Source organism: Brienomyrus brachyistius, chromosome 10, assembly GCF_023856365.1.
Source record: "Brienomyrus brachyistius isolate T26 chromosome 10, BBRACH_0.4, whole genome shotgun sequence".
Lineage (NCBI taxonomy): Eukaryota > Metazoa > Chordata > Actinopteri > Osteoglossiformes > Mormyridae > Brienomyrus > Brienomyrus brachyistius.
Window position 1 is genome coordinate 14,994,346 of NC_064542.1, and position 12,911 is coordinate 15,007,256.

The 12,911-nt window shown below is 53.6% G+C and overlaps 3 protein-coding genes across 4 annotated transcripts in view; all 3 read left to right on the forward strand.

Moving 5' to 3' along the window:
* p2ry10 (P2Y receptor family member 10) overlaps positions 1-12,911 on the forward strand; it is a 130,977-nt gene that overhangs the window by 74,999 nt on the left and 43,067 nt on the right. The gene's annotated exons all lie outside the window — the stretch shown is intronic.
* The window catches only part of tbx22 (T-box transcription factor 22), a 118,513-nt gene that overhangs the window by 4,049 nt on the left and 101,553 nt on the right, over positions 1-12,911 (forward strand). The window lies entirely within an intron of this gene.
* Positions 10,689-12,566, forward strand: LOC125750073 (uncharacterized). Its single transcript, XM_049027365.1, has 2 exons — positions 10,689-10,984; positions 11,600-12,566. The coding sequence occupies exons 1-2, from the start codon at positions 10,935-10,937 to the stop codon at positions 12,252-12,254; spliced, it is 705 nt and encodes a 234-aa protein (XP_048883322.1). The 5' UTR covers positions 10,689-10,934; the 3' UTR covers positions 12,255-12,566.

Genomic DNA, 12,911 nt, shown 5'->3' on the forward strand with positions numbered 1-12,911 from the left:
TTCCACAGTCTGGGGTTGCCTTCTATAAAAAACTATATATATATATATATATATATATATATATATATATATATATGTGTGTGTGTGTGTGTGTGTGTGTGTGTGTGTGTGAGTTTGTTTCTAACAATTGTTTGCATATTCTTTAAATGACATCCTTGGTATTTACTTAGAAGGTGCCCAAGAAGACTTGTCTCGTCCTGTTAAGCCATTAGTTTCTGTGTGATACTGAGATGAGTTGTCAGATGAGTCGACCCGCCTTATACGTAGCAAAGGCGATCAACTAGGGCACCATATCATTAGGGGGTGCAAAAGAGCATGTGTGAAGTATCAGATGAAAACTCTGTGGTTGCATTCCATGAGATGATATTTTTTTACTCTGGTTTTAGTACCTAGTTATCAGAAAGTTCATGTTAATGACATGCTTTTTATATAAATGGATTTATAAAATTTGATTTCTGCAGCTCAGTAGGATGCTGCCTAGGACTGCAGAACACCCATGACCGGCTCTGCATTTAGTTTTTGTAGCTTTTAAGCTAATTGATCAGCGATGATACTGATCTTGCTTTATCACTAAATTCACCATATATTGCCTTAACAGTGTAATACCGTATAAAGCAGCCGTGACCCTGTAATAGACAAGCGATTAAAAATTGGCAGGATGAACGCAAATCTTATTGTTGTTATATTCTCATATTTGTTATATTCTCATATAGCTGTCACGATCGTGTTTGCGGTGAAGCGACGATCGTGCAGGTCGGCAGGAATGGAGAAGCAAACAGGCAGTATTCAGGGCTAACTGGGGTTTATTCGGGACGACAGGACCAGGAAACATTCACCCACACCGAATCCACAATGACAGACAAACAGAACAGGTCAGACCAGGACTTAAATACAACGAGACTAAGCAAAGAAATCAGACAACGCTGGAAACAATCAGGGAAGCACACATGGGAATTCAGGGGGCGTGGCACACATAAGGAGCTGACGAGCAGGGCATGACAGAACCCCCCCCCCCCAAAGGCGCGCTTCTCCGGGCGCGCCGGGGAGGAGGCGACAGACGGGACACGGGAACCTGGAACGAAAGAACAGGACAATTAACGGGAGACCGGGAACAAAACAGAGACGCAAAACATGGCAAGGGGCAGGACGTAGGACAAAACGTGACAGAGGATCGGGAAGGCGGAAAGACAGATCAGGAAGGGAGAAACAGGAGGGACAGGCGGGACACTAGGAGCGGGAGTACAAGGAGGGAACACCGGGAAACGAGGAGCATGAAAGGGTGGAACAGACGGGCGAGGAACAAAAAACGGAGGGGCAAAGACAGGCGGGACAAAGGCAGGAGCGTTGGGAGACAAGGAGGGGGAACCAAGGAGAGCCCGAGGGAGACCCAGCGGGCGACGGGAGGCAGCCGGAGGGGCTGCAGGCGACCGGGAGGCCGGAGTCGGAGGGGACCCCGGAGGGGCCGAGGAGGCAGGGTGAGGGACCGACAGAGGAATCGAGGAGGGAGTTGGAGGGGACGCTGGCCAGGGCAAGGAAAGGGGGGGAGCCGCTGCAGGCGGCGAAATCCTCAGCCGAGCAGGAGCGGGTGGACCCGCAGACGACCGATGAAGAGTCGGCGGAGGGAGCAAGGCTGGGCGACGAGACTTCGGAGGGGAACCTGCAGGCGATAGCCGACCTGGACGGCCAGGGCCCACAGGCGCCACCTGAGCCTCAGCGCAGGCGAGGGAGGGCGAGCCAGGGGGCAGGGCGGGCGGGACCCCCGTCCTGCGTCTATGTCCCCTTCCCTTGTGGGACACACACAGTACCCCTGCTCGGGGTCGAGTTCTCCGGGGTACAGGCGTAGGAGTCACAGGGGAAGAAAGGACTGGAGTGGGGTCAGGGACTGGAGTTGCAGGCAGGGGGGGCGCCTCAGGCGTAGGTGTGGGAGCTGCAGGGACAGGGAGCGCCTGCTCGGGAGTAGCAGGCGACAGAGGCGTCTACGCAGGCTGCAGCTGCGCAGGCGGCTGCTCGGGCTCTGGGACCGCAGTTGGCAGCGGAGGCAGCTGCTCGGGCTCTGAGGTCGCAGGTGGCAGCGGAGGCAGCTGCTCGGGCGCTGGTGCTGCAAGCAGGGGCGGCAACACCGGCGCTGGAGTCGCTGACAGAGGAAGCTGCGCAGAACCGTCGGGCGGCGGAGAACGCTGCCCCGGCTGCGCAGGTTGCAGAGGTGGTTGCTGCGCTCGTAGCGCAGGCGGCAGTGACAGCGGTTGCTCGAGCAGCACAGGCGGCTGCGCAGGCGGCTGCGCAGGTGGCCGCGGCTCGGGAGCAGGGTCCGCCGGCAGAGGCTGTTGCTCTGGCGCAGGGTCCGCCGGAAGAGGCGGTTGCCCCGGCGCGGGCTCCAAAGCCCCCCGGAGCCGGAGTAGCCTCTGTAGGTCCGTGGTGAGGCACTCGAGGGCCGCTCGCCCGGAGGTAGGTGCGAAATCCCCGAGGCCATGTTGGAGCCGAGCGATGAGCCGCTCGGCCTCGGGTCCTCTGGGCGCCGTCGGGCCGTCCATCACCCTCACAAACAGTCCTTGGAGGGTGAAGATCTGCTTAAACAGAGTCTCCCTCTCCTCGGGCAGAGGTGAGGGGGGCAACTCTGGGGTGACTGCCGTTGGGGGCGGGACTGGCAAGTCCCGAGAGGGGAAGACGGGCGTGGTCCTCTTCGGGACTCTGGGCATTCGGGGAATCGAGTCCCTTACTGCCCTAACACCCCCCCAATTGCTCAGTCTCTCCGGCCGGTACGGGTACCGGTCGAGGGGCGGTAGCTGCTCTGGCGAGATGGGCTCCAGGTCTGGGGACGTGTAGCGCTCCTCCTCCCCCTCACTGGGCTCCCAGAGCCGAGCCAGAGAGCAGGCTCCCAGACGGAGCGGTTCTGGGTAGCCGCCTCGGAGCTCCTCCTCCTCATCCTCGGCGGAAAGCCAAGCGCTGGCGAGAGAGCAGGAGCCTAGACTGATTTGCTCTCCCGGGAGCTTCTTCCTCCTCTGCTTCCTCTTCTTTTGGGGGTCTGTCATTCTGTCACGATCGTGTTCGCGGCGAAGCGGCGATCGTGCGGGTCGGCAGGAATGGAGAGGCAAACAGGCAGTACTCAGGGCTAACTGGGGTTTATTCGGGACGACAGGACCAGGAAACATTCACCCACACCGAATCCACAATGACAGACAAACGGAACAGATCAGACCAGGACTTAAATACAACGAGACTAAGCAAAAAAGTCAGACAACGCTGGAAACAATCAGGGAAGCACACGTGGGAATTCAGGGGGCGTGGCACAAATGAGAAGCCGACGAGCAGGGCATGACAATAGCATTCAGAAGTAACACATTTCAGTAACACTTTACTTAAGGCCATGTGTTTAATCATTTCTAAACACATTCATAACAAATAATGCATTCATAAAGCATTAAAAACGCAGCTAGAAGTAGAAAACAGTTTTAATGCCTGAGAACATTTTCATCCACACCCTGGATGACCTACTAACCAACTGGATGTTGCATCATGCATTTTCCATTTTCATAATCTGCGACATACTGAAAAATGCTCAAATAATAACACATTCATAAAGCATTATAAACATGGCTATAAATAAAAGGCATAACACATTATAGCCATGTGTTTCATGCATTATGAATGCTCTATGAAGCTGTCATCTGTAATGCACTATAGTTACCTTTATAATGTATTACAATGGTATAAGCATTAAGGATGTTTTGTACTGCATTATAAATGTCATGCCCGTCTCGTCCGATCCTCGTGTGTGCCACACCCCCTGACTATCCATGTGTGCTTTCCCGATCCTGCCCAGCTGTGTCCTATTATTTTTGCCCAGTCTTGTCTATTTCAGTCCGTGTCTTACCCTGGTCTATTGTCGGTCATTGACGTTGCGCTCTTGTTACCATGTTCCCTCGTCGATTCCCCAATAAATACCCAGTTTTTCCCCATCCTTTGCCTGCCTGCGTCGTCCTTCCCTACCTCCAGCCTGCCTACCTGCCCGTCTTCACCCGCGGATCATAACAATAAAGGTATCTACAGTGCATTATAAATATAAAGGCAGTCATAATACATAACATGGCTATAATACCTTATGCCTTTTTATAAATATTTATATCTACATTTTTAATGCTTTATGAATGCATTATAATGCATTATGAATGTGTTTAGAAATTACTAAAAACATTGCCTTAAGTAAAGTGTTACCCACATTTCTTTAAACCACATTATTTAGCTCAGTGTTTCTAACCCGGTCCTCGGGGACCTCCCGACAGTCCACGTTTTTGCTCCCTCCTGCTTCCCTGCCAGACAGTCCACACTTTTGAGGGAGCAAAAGCGCCGATTGTCTGGGGATCCCCAAGGACAAAGTTGGGAAACACTGACTTAATCAACTGGGCTTGATGACACCTCCCAGGCTGAGGGTTCATTTCCGGTGGCAGCTCAGTGACAGCGTTAGGGCTCAGGTTTCCCCTGACTGATGGGGGCCTTAAAATTTGGAACAGTATTGAATGGTCTGGGATGGGGTCCCATTATGATATGCTATTGTGTGTGTGTGTGTGTGTTTGTGTGTGTGTCTCCTACAAAGACCCACAGCAATAAAGAGCCAGAAACAATGACAAGTTATCCTTTCTGGTTGTATTGGGTCTTCACCCCATGGTCACTGAAACAAGCCTCTTTGTATAGCAGAGGAAAAGTGATACATTTAACTTTAGTGTGAGTTTTTAGCAATGTTACGTCACAGGTGATGGATCATTTTTAACTCGTGTCTATCTTCTGGGCTACATATACATTTCTATAGATGTTAAATGCAAATCTATTTATTTTTAAAAAGGAGCCCAAATGTGCCGTGTGAAGAAGTAGAAAACAGTTTTAATGCTGGAGGACTTTTTCATCCATATTGTAGGTGACCTACCCACCATCTGGATCATGCATCCTGCATTTTCCATTTTCATCATTTGCAACATCAATTTGTGTCCATGAACCCTAGTCTGGTTTGTACTGTGTATGGTTTTGCGATGTTAGAAAAATCTGAAGATGTACATTGGGGGAGTTGTGCTGAATCCTTCCAACTTTCTCAAGGCCTTTGAAGATCCCAGCCTGGTGATTGACCCTATGAATACTGTCAGGAACATCCATGGCTGAGCTTGTTGATCCCATCTTCAGTTTGCCATCAAGCTGCAGAACATGGGTTAGCTAACAGACTAGGAACTTAATTCGACATCCTACAATAGACATGACAACGGTTTCTAGGGAATACAGTGAGCTGTCGAACTACATCTGGTCTTGAGGCTTCCTCTCCATCTTCAAGAAATTCCTCAAAACCCATGAGTCCCTCTACTATTGTGGCGTCTCTCTATGTTGTTTGAATGCTATTAATGATGCACTTAAATCGGCATTAAATTGTCTTATTACCGTCTTGCTTTGTTGGACGATATTCTGTTGCTTCTGTTCCAGTACTGTTTACCCTGATAACTGGACCTTCACTGGAAGCTCCGCCTCACTGCAATTATGCCTTTCAAACAGCATGTACTGTATGTTTGTAATGTGCTATTCGCTTCACTTGTATGTCGCTTTGGACAAAAGGGGGTCCAAAACAAATCTAAATAAATGTAAAGGTAAGAACACTGACTGTGATGCGAAGTTCTTTAGCATCCAAGCTAATTGTGCAAAGCAGCTTATAGCTACTTCTGTATCCAGTGATGGTGGAAGGAGTTTGATATTGCGTGGGGCTGATTTTGCCCAGGCAGTGGAGGGTGACATCACAGTGAACACACATGTGATAGCCCCATCATTAAAGGATGCAATGTAAGAAAGATTTTAAAATTATTTTAAAAGATGTCATAATTTACCTCTTAGTCACTGAATTCAGGTGATTCATTCAGAGCCATTGTCACAGGTGTAAAAAGTCATGCACTCATTCGTACAATCTGGTTTACAAACATTTGTAAAACAATGTATCACTCTAAAGAACTGAGTGTTGGTACTGTCACAGCATACCTTTGCATAAAGGAAGTTCGTGAAATTTCCTACCCGCTAGGTATTCCACGATCAACTGTAAGTGATGTTATTGCAAAGCGAAGGTATTTAGGGACAACAGAAACTCAGCCACGAATCCTGAGGCGCAGTGTGTAAAAATCGGCACATAAAATGTCACTTTATTTGAATAAAATGTGGACTATTGATATCTGTGTCACGGGAACGGCGGCAGCGATCGCGAGCAGAGCGGCGATCGTTCGGGCAAGGAGTGGAAGGAGCAGGCAGGCAAGCGGGATACGGGGTTTTAATAAAGGACCGGGGAGCAGGAGACATGTAACGCCAACTAACATCAATGACAGACACCGGTTAGTACAAATCAGGAACTTAAATACATGAAACAAGGCAGCAGGAAACAAGACACGACTGGGCACGATCAGGAAATCACACGTGGGTAATTAGGGGGCGTGGCACACACGAGGAGCGGACGGAGCGGGCGTCACAGAACCCCCCCCCCAAAGGCGCGCTACACCGGGCGCGCCCGGGAGGAGGCGAAGGACGGGACGAGACCGGGAAACCAGAACCTGAAAGACAAGGGCAAAAAAAAAAAATCAACGGGGAACAGGGAACAAGACAGACAGGCAAAACTGACAAAGAGGCAGGAGCCAGGACAGGACACTACACAAGACAGGAAAAGCCGACAGACAGACCAGGAAGGGAGAAACAGAGGGAACAGGTGGAACAAAAGGAGCGGGAGTGACGGGAGGGAACGATGGGAAACCAGGAACAGAGCGGGGCAGAACAAAGGCAGGAGGAGGAACAAGGACAGGCGGGACAGAGACAGGAAAGAAGGGAGAGAAGGAGGAGGAAGGAAGGGGAGCCCGAGGGAGCCCCAGCGGGCGACGGGAGGCAGCCGGAGGGGCCGCAGGCGGCCGGGAGGCCGGAGCGGACCTCGGAGGGGCCGAGGAGGCAGGGCGAGGGACCTGCGGAGGGGCCAGGGAGGAAGCAGGAGGGAGCACCGGGGAAGGGGACGAGGGAGCAGGAGGGGCCCACGGCGAAGGCCCGGAGGAGGGGGGAGCCGCAGCAGGCGGCGACGTCCGGTGGAGGGCCGGAGGTAGGGGCCCCGCAGGCAACCGAGGAGCCGCCGTCGGGGAGCCCGCAGGCGGCCGACCAGGCACCGGAGGGGGGAGCGAGGCGGGGCGACGAGGTACTGGAGGGGAACCCGCAGGCGACAGCCGACCCGGAGGGCCAGGACCCGCAGGCGCCAACCGAGCCAGAGCGCAGGCGAGGGAGGGCGAGCCAGGGGGCAGGGCGGGAGGGACCCCAGTCCGACGTCTGTGTCCCCTCCCTCTGCGGGACACAGACATACCGACCCCCGGTCGGGGTCGATGTCGCCGGGGTGAGGGTGAAGGAGTCACTAGTGCGGTCCCCGAGGGGTCCCATTCAAGCTCCTCCACCTCTGAAGAGGGAGGAGCCACGATGGAGTCCTCTGGGACCACCTCAGGGACTAGGGCGACAGGACTTGGAGCTGCAGCAGGCGGAGGGGGCGCCACTGGAGCTGCAGCAGGCGACTGCAGAGGGGGTGCCTGCCCGGGAGCTGCAGCAGGCGGCTGCAGTGGGGGCGCCTCTGCAGGAACAGGAGCGCGGTAAGGAACAGGAGCTGGCTGCAGTGGGGGCGCCTGCCCGGGAGCTGCAGCAGGTGGCTGCAGTGGGGGCGCCTGCCCGGGAGCTGCAGCAGGCGGCTGCAGAGGGGGCGCCTGCCCGGGAGCTGCAGCACGGTCAGGAACAGGAGCTGGCTGCAGTGGAGGCGCCTGCCCGGGAGCTGCAGCAGGTGGCTGCAGTGGGGGCGCCTGCCCGGGAGCTGCAGCAGGCGGCTGCAGAGGGGGCGCCTGCCCGGGAGCTGCAGCAGGCGGCTGCAGAGGGGGCGCCTGCCCGGGAGCTGCAGCAGGCGGCTGCAGAGGGGGCACCTCTGCAGGAACAGGAGCACGGTCAGGAACAGGAGCTGGCTGCAGTGGGGGGGCACCTGCCCGGGAGCTGCAGCAGGCGGCTGCTGTGGGGGCGCCTGCCCGGGAGCTGCAGCAGGCGGCTGCAGAGGGGGCGCCTCTGCAGGAACAGGAGCACGGTCAGGAACAGGAGCTGGCTGCAGTAGGGGCGCCTGCCCGGGAGCTGCAGCAGGTGGCTGCAGTGGGGGCGCCTGCCCGGGAGCTGCAGCAGGTGGCTGCAGTGGGGGCGCCTGCCCGGGAGCTGCAGCAGGTGGCTGCAGTGGGGGCGCCTGCCCGGGAGCTGCAGCAGGTGGCTGCAGTGGGGGCTGTGCAGGCAGCGAAGGCGGCTGCGCAGGCGGCTGCACGGGAGCGGGGTCCGCCGGCAATGGCGGCTGCACGGGAGCGGGGTCCGCCGGCAATGGCGGCTGCACGGGAGCGGGGTCCGCCGGCAATGGCGGCTGCACGGGAGCGGGGTCCGCCGGCAATGGCGGCTGCACGGGAGCGGGGTCCGCCGGCAATGGCGGCTGCACGGGAGCTGCAGCAGGCGGCTGCAGAGGGGGCGCCTGCCCGGGAGCTGCAGCAGGCGGCTGCAGAGGGGGCGCCTGCCCGGGAGCTGCAGCAGGCGGCTGCAGAGGGGGCGCCTGCCCGGGAGCTGCAGCAGGCGGCTGCAGAGGGGGCGCCTGCCCGGGAGCTGCAGCAGGCGGCTGCAGAGGGGGCGCCTGCCCGGGAGCTGCAGCGGGAAGAGGGAGCTGCGCAGGCATGGGAACCGCAGGCAGTGGCGGCTGCACCTGCGCTGAGTCCGCGGGCGGCGGCGGCTGCATCGGAGCGGGGTCCGCTGGCAGTAACGGAGGGAGGTCCTCCGTACCGGCGATCTCCGGTCTCTTCCTCCTCCTCTGGCGCCTGGTGGTGGCGGGAGGCGGCGTGACTTCCGTGAAAACGGACGGCGAGAAAACGAACTCCGGCTCCGGGTAAGGATAGAAGGACTCTTCTTCCTCGTCCGTACTCGAGGGCCAGTACCTCCACACGGAGTACGGGTCCCGTGGGGTCGGTCCTCGGGCTGGAGTCCGGACGGGCTTCTCCGCGTCCGGAGACGGCCACCTCCGGGAGAGTGAGCAGGCTCCGAGACTGATAGTCTCCTGCGGGACTCTCCTCTGCCTCCGCTTCGTCTTTTGTTGGTCTGTCATTCTGTCACGGGAACGGCGGCAGCGATCGCGAGCAGAGCGGCGATCGTTCGGGCAAGGAGTGGAAGGAGCAGGCAGGCAAGCGGGATACGGGGAAAACAGGGTTTTAATAAAGGACCGGGGAGCAGGAGACATGTAACGCCAACTAACATCAATGACAGACACCGGTTAGTACAAATCAGGAACTTAAATACATGAAACAAGGCAGCAGGAAACAAGACACGACTGGGCACGATCAGGAAATCACACGTGGGTAATTAGGGGGCGTGGCACACACGAGGAGCGGACGGAGCGGGCGTCACAATCTGTGAGCGACATTTCGATAAGGTGTTCAGTTATTTGTACCTGTTCATTTTATATCCCTGATTCTCTTCATCAGCCTTGGTGGGTTGCTGACAAGTTTTGCCGATTCTGAATGCAGTTAACACACTAAGCAATTTAGGATATCTATTTTATGAAGCTATCTAGTATTTTAAGATTATTTGCATCATTGTCTTAAAGCATACCTGGTGTGGCTCAGCGATAAAACACTTTTGCAATACAACATTTTTGACTGCAAAGAATGATTTTATGTCTCTTAATGGGAGAGCCATCAACAATCTAATGCATTAATGCATTTACACGAGTGGGATGACGGGAGATGTGTGGGAAAGAGGAATTCCTCTGGAAGAATATCTTGATTATATATATATATATATATATATATATATATATATATATATATATATATATATATATATATATATATATATATATATATTACCAAAGCATTTTTGTTTTAAGTTCAGGTTAAGTCCTTCACCTGACCACCTACTGATGAACACTTAGCTTACATTTCACCATTTAGATTGTTTAGACACTTATACCAAAACTGAAACATACAGCACATTTTAATGATTTGTTAAGCTGTAAGAAAGATGCCCCTTTGTGGAGTACCAAGGAGCTCCAGAGACACCCCCTCCATTCCACTCCATCTGAAGACAGCACTGTTGTTCCTAATATACGCCCAAAGGGGATGTGCTGATTAATCTGGGTAAGGGAAATCTGTGTTCCAGGGAAAGAAAGACAATACTGTACCGAGTGATTCAAAGGAACCAGGAACAGCAGCCAGAATTCCTGGGGTGGGGTTTCTGACTCGTCTGGTGACAGTCTGGTGAGACCGGTGGGTCAGCTACACTGGCATGCTAGAGTGACTCGTCACACCATCCAGAGAGACAGCTCCCTCGTGGATGTACCCTCCATTGCTGACATAAGCTTTCCACAGGCAAACAGAGACAGACAGAGACAGACAGGCAGTCGAGTTATAAACATGTCACACTCACAAACACGGTTTGGTGCCAGATACGGTGTATTTTTAACAGTTATTTACTGTAAACATTTTATGGCTATGAAAGAAAAAAAATCTATTACAGAACTTGTCACTTCATCTGATCTTTTGACACAGTTTAGCTGGGTGACAGTAGTACCACACAATGAGCAAATATTTAAAACCCATTTACATGTAAAAATGGTTCTATTACATCACAGCGTTCCCTTCACAGCTTGGTGAATCATGCCATGGAATCTGGCCCAGTGAGAAGAGCCTCGCTATTGGATTAGCCCGGCCTGAGCCAGGTGACGGAGCAATCTCCCACCCGCCTATAACCCTCACACACGCACTATTAACTCTCAAACGCAACAGGGGCCCAGTGACAGACAGCTGCCAGCATTCGTGACTCGCGACCTGGCCTTCTGCTGCGGCTTGGCCACCACCACTCAGCGAGAGACAGAGGAGAACTACATAGAGGAAAACATGGTGACAGTGGAGAATCCCTTTGTTCAGCCAGCAGCCTGCAAACACACGTAAGTTCTGTCTATGTCCAGAGGGCATTTTAAGAAACTTGTTTTTTTCCAATTCATTGTTCTCTTGTTTCCCAGCTAGTAGTGGAAAAAAAATCTGCCTCAAAGCATATTCACGCAATTTATCCTATAATACCTGTACTTCCTGGCTTGCATTAAAAATAATGCAAAAATAAAATCATATATATCAAATTAAAATTGTGCCTAGGGCACGGTTAAAAGGTAGCTCCAGCCCTGTATGTATTGCTTTAAATAAAAGCATTTCCTAGGTAGATAAAATGCGAATTAATAATATTTTATTCAAGTATTCATTATGGCTATTAGGGGATTAGGACACTGTGCTTCTGGTCAGAAGTACACCAGCTCAGAGACCTGCTTTCTCTCGAAAAGTGTACATCACACCGCATAACAACGTCTACTAAATAAATAAAATGTCTAGCACTAATAAAAAATAACAGCTGCTAATTAGTTGCTTGATTTATTTATCTGGATGCATTTGCTGTTTAATGAGGGCAAATAATTTCACTGGGCGTATCGGATGCCTCGCTTCGTATGAGACATCAGCGAGGATCGGATAGGATGGTTCTCCTGTTCTGACGCAGCGTGTCTTCCTTGTAGGGGCACTGCGGCTGGCCACCTGAAGTCCGGGGATCCACGCACCAGCCTGCGCTGCTACCTGCTGCTGAAATACCTGCAGGTACTGGTGCTGCCGGAGGCGAGCGAGCTGGTGCTCCTGGTGGGGGCGTTGGCCAGCGCACACGCGGCCCTGCTCCTCAGCTCCCCCCGCATCTCCTGGAAGGCCTCCAACGTGCTACTGGGCCAGCTGGTCCTGACCGACGTGCTCTTGCCACTGCGCTGGGGTTTGGAGGCTCTGGGTGTGTGGTGGGGGGACGAGGTGGCCGGCGCGCTGGCGCAGCGGCTGCTGGGAGCCCAGCGCCAAGCCAGCTCGCTGTTCCTCAGCTGCCTGAGCCTGGAGGTGGTGTTGATGAGGTGGTGGGCGGAGGAGACGCGGCGGCTGCGTACGGTCCACCACGCCCGCATACTGTGCGGCGCTGTCTGGGCGCTGACTCTGGGGGAGCTGCTGCTATTCCAGGCCTTTGCCCACAGCCCGCTCCCAGTCCAGGAACCGGTGCTGAAGGCTTGCCTGCTGGCTGTATCTGTGCTGTGCAGTTTCACCCGCTGCCTCAAGGGGGCGTTGTGGCTGGCCGACACATGGGTCTACTACACGATCTTCTGCAACAGCACCCAATGCAGAAAGAGCTTCCTTCGCTAGCAGTGTCAGGCTCACGCTAACAGGTACCCTGTGAGACGCCCACCAGCTGTTCCACTCCCCCTTCTCTCTTTAAAAGAATTGCCTCCATTTAATTCCTTTATTTAATTATGTCCATTATTATCAGTTGGCTGACTCTCTGTTCTTAGCATTTCCCAGCGGGTGAACGTCAGTTTGACGGAAAGCTGCGTGGTCATCTCGGAGCTGCAGCCTGCATTCCCTTTGCGCTCCATCGACTGCTTTCAGAACGTGGCAGATTTTTGTTTATTTTTTAATTTTTAAAAAATTCATTTTCTGTCCCTTCGAGGGTGCACCCCTTCCATGCTCCCTGTAGTGCATGGTGTAGGATCTGGTGTCCCCCCCCCCCCCCCCCACGATAATTGTTTGAAAAATGAAGGAATGGATGGTTCATCTACCCAGATATGATATCACTTCATCTGCAGCCATCCAAAGCACTTTATGGCTGCGACGAACCAAACTTTTGCTAACAAACAGAGTATGGTGTCATTATTGCTCAATTCAGGGTGTCTCCAGTATCACATCCTTTTTCTGGCATGACTCACCTCGGATGGCATTGCTGTTACCTGCAAGAACCCACTGTGGAATGCAGCCAAATATGGAACTACACAACAACATGGCAACCACTGGTGCTAAACCAGT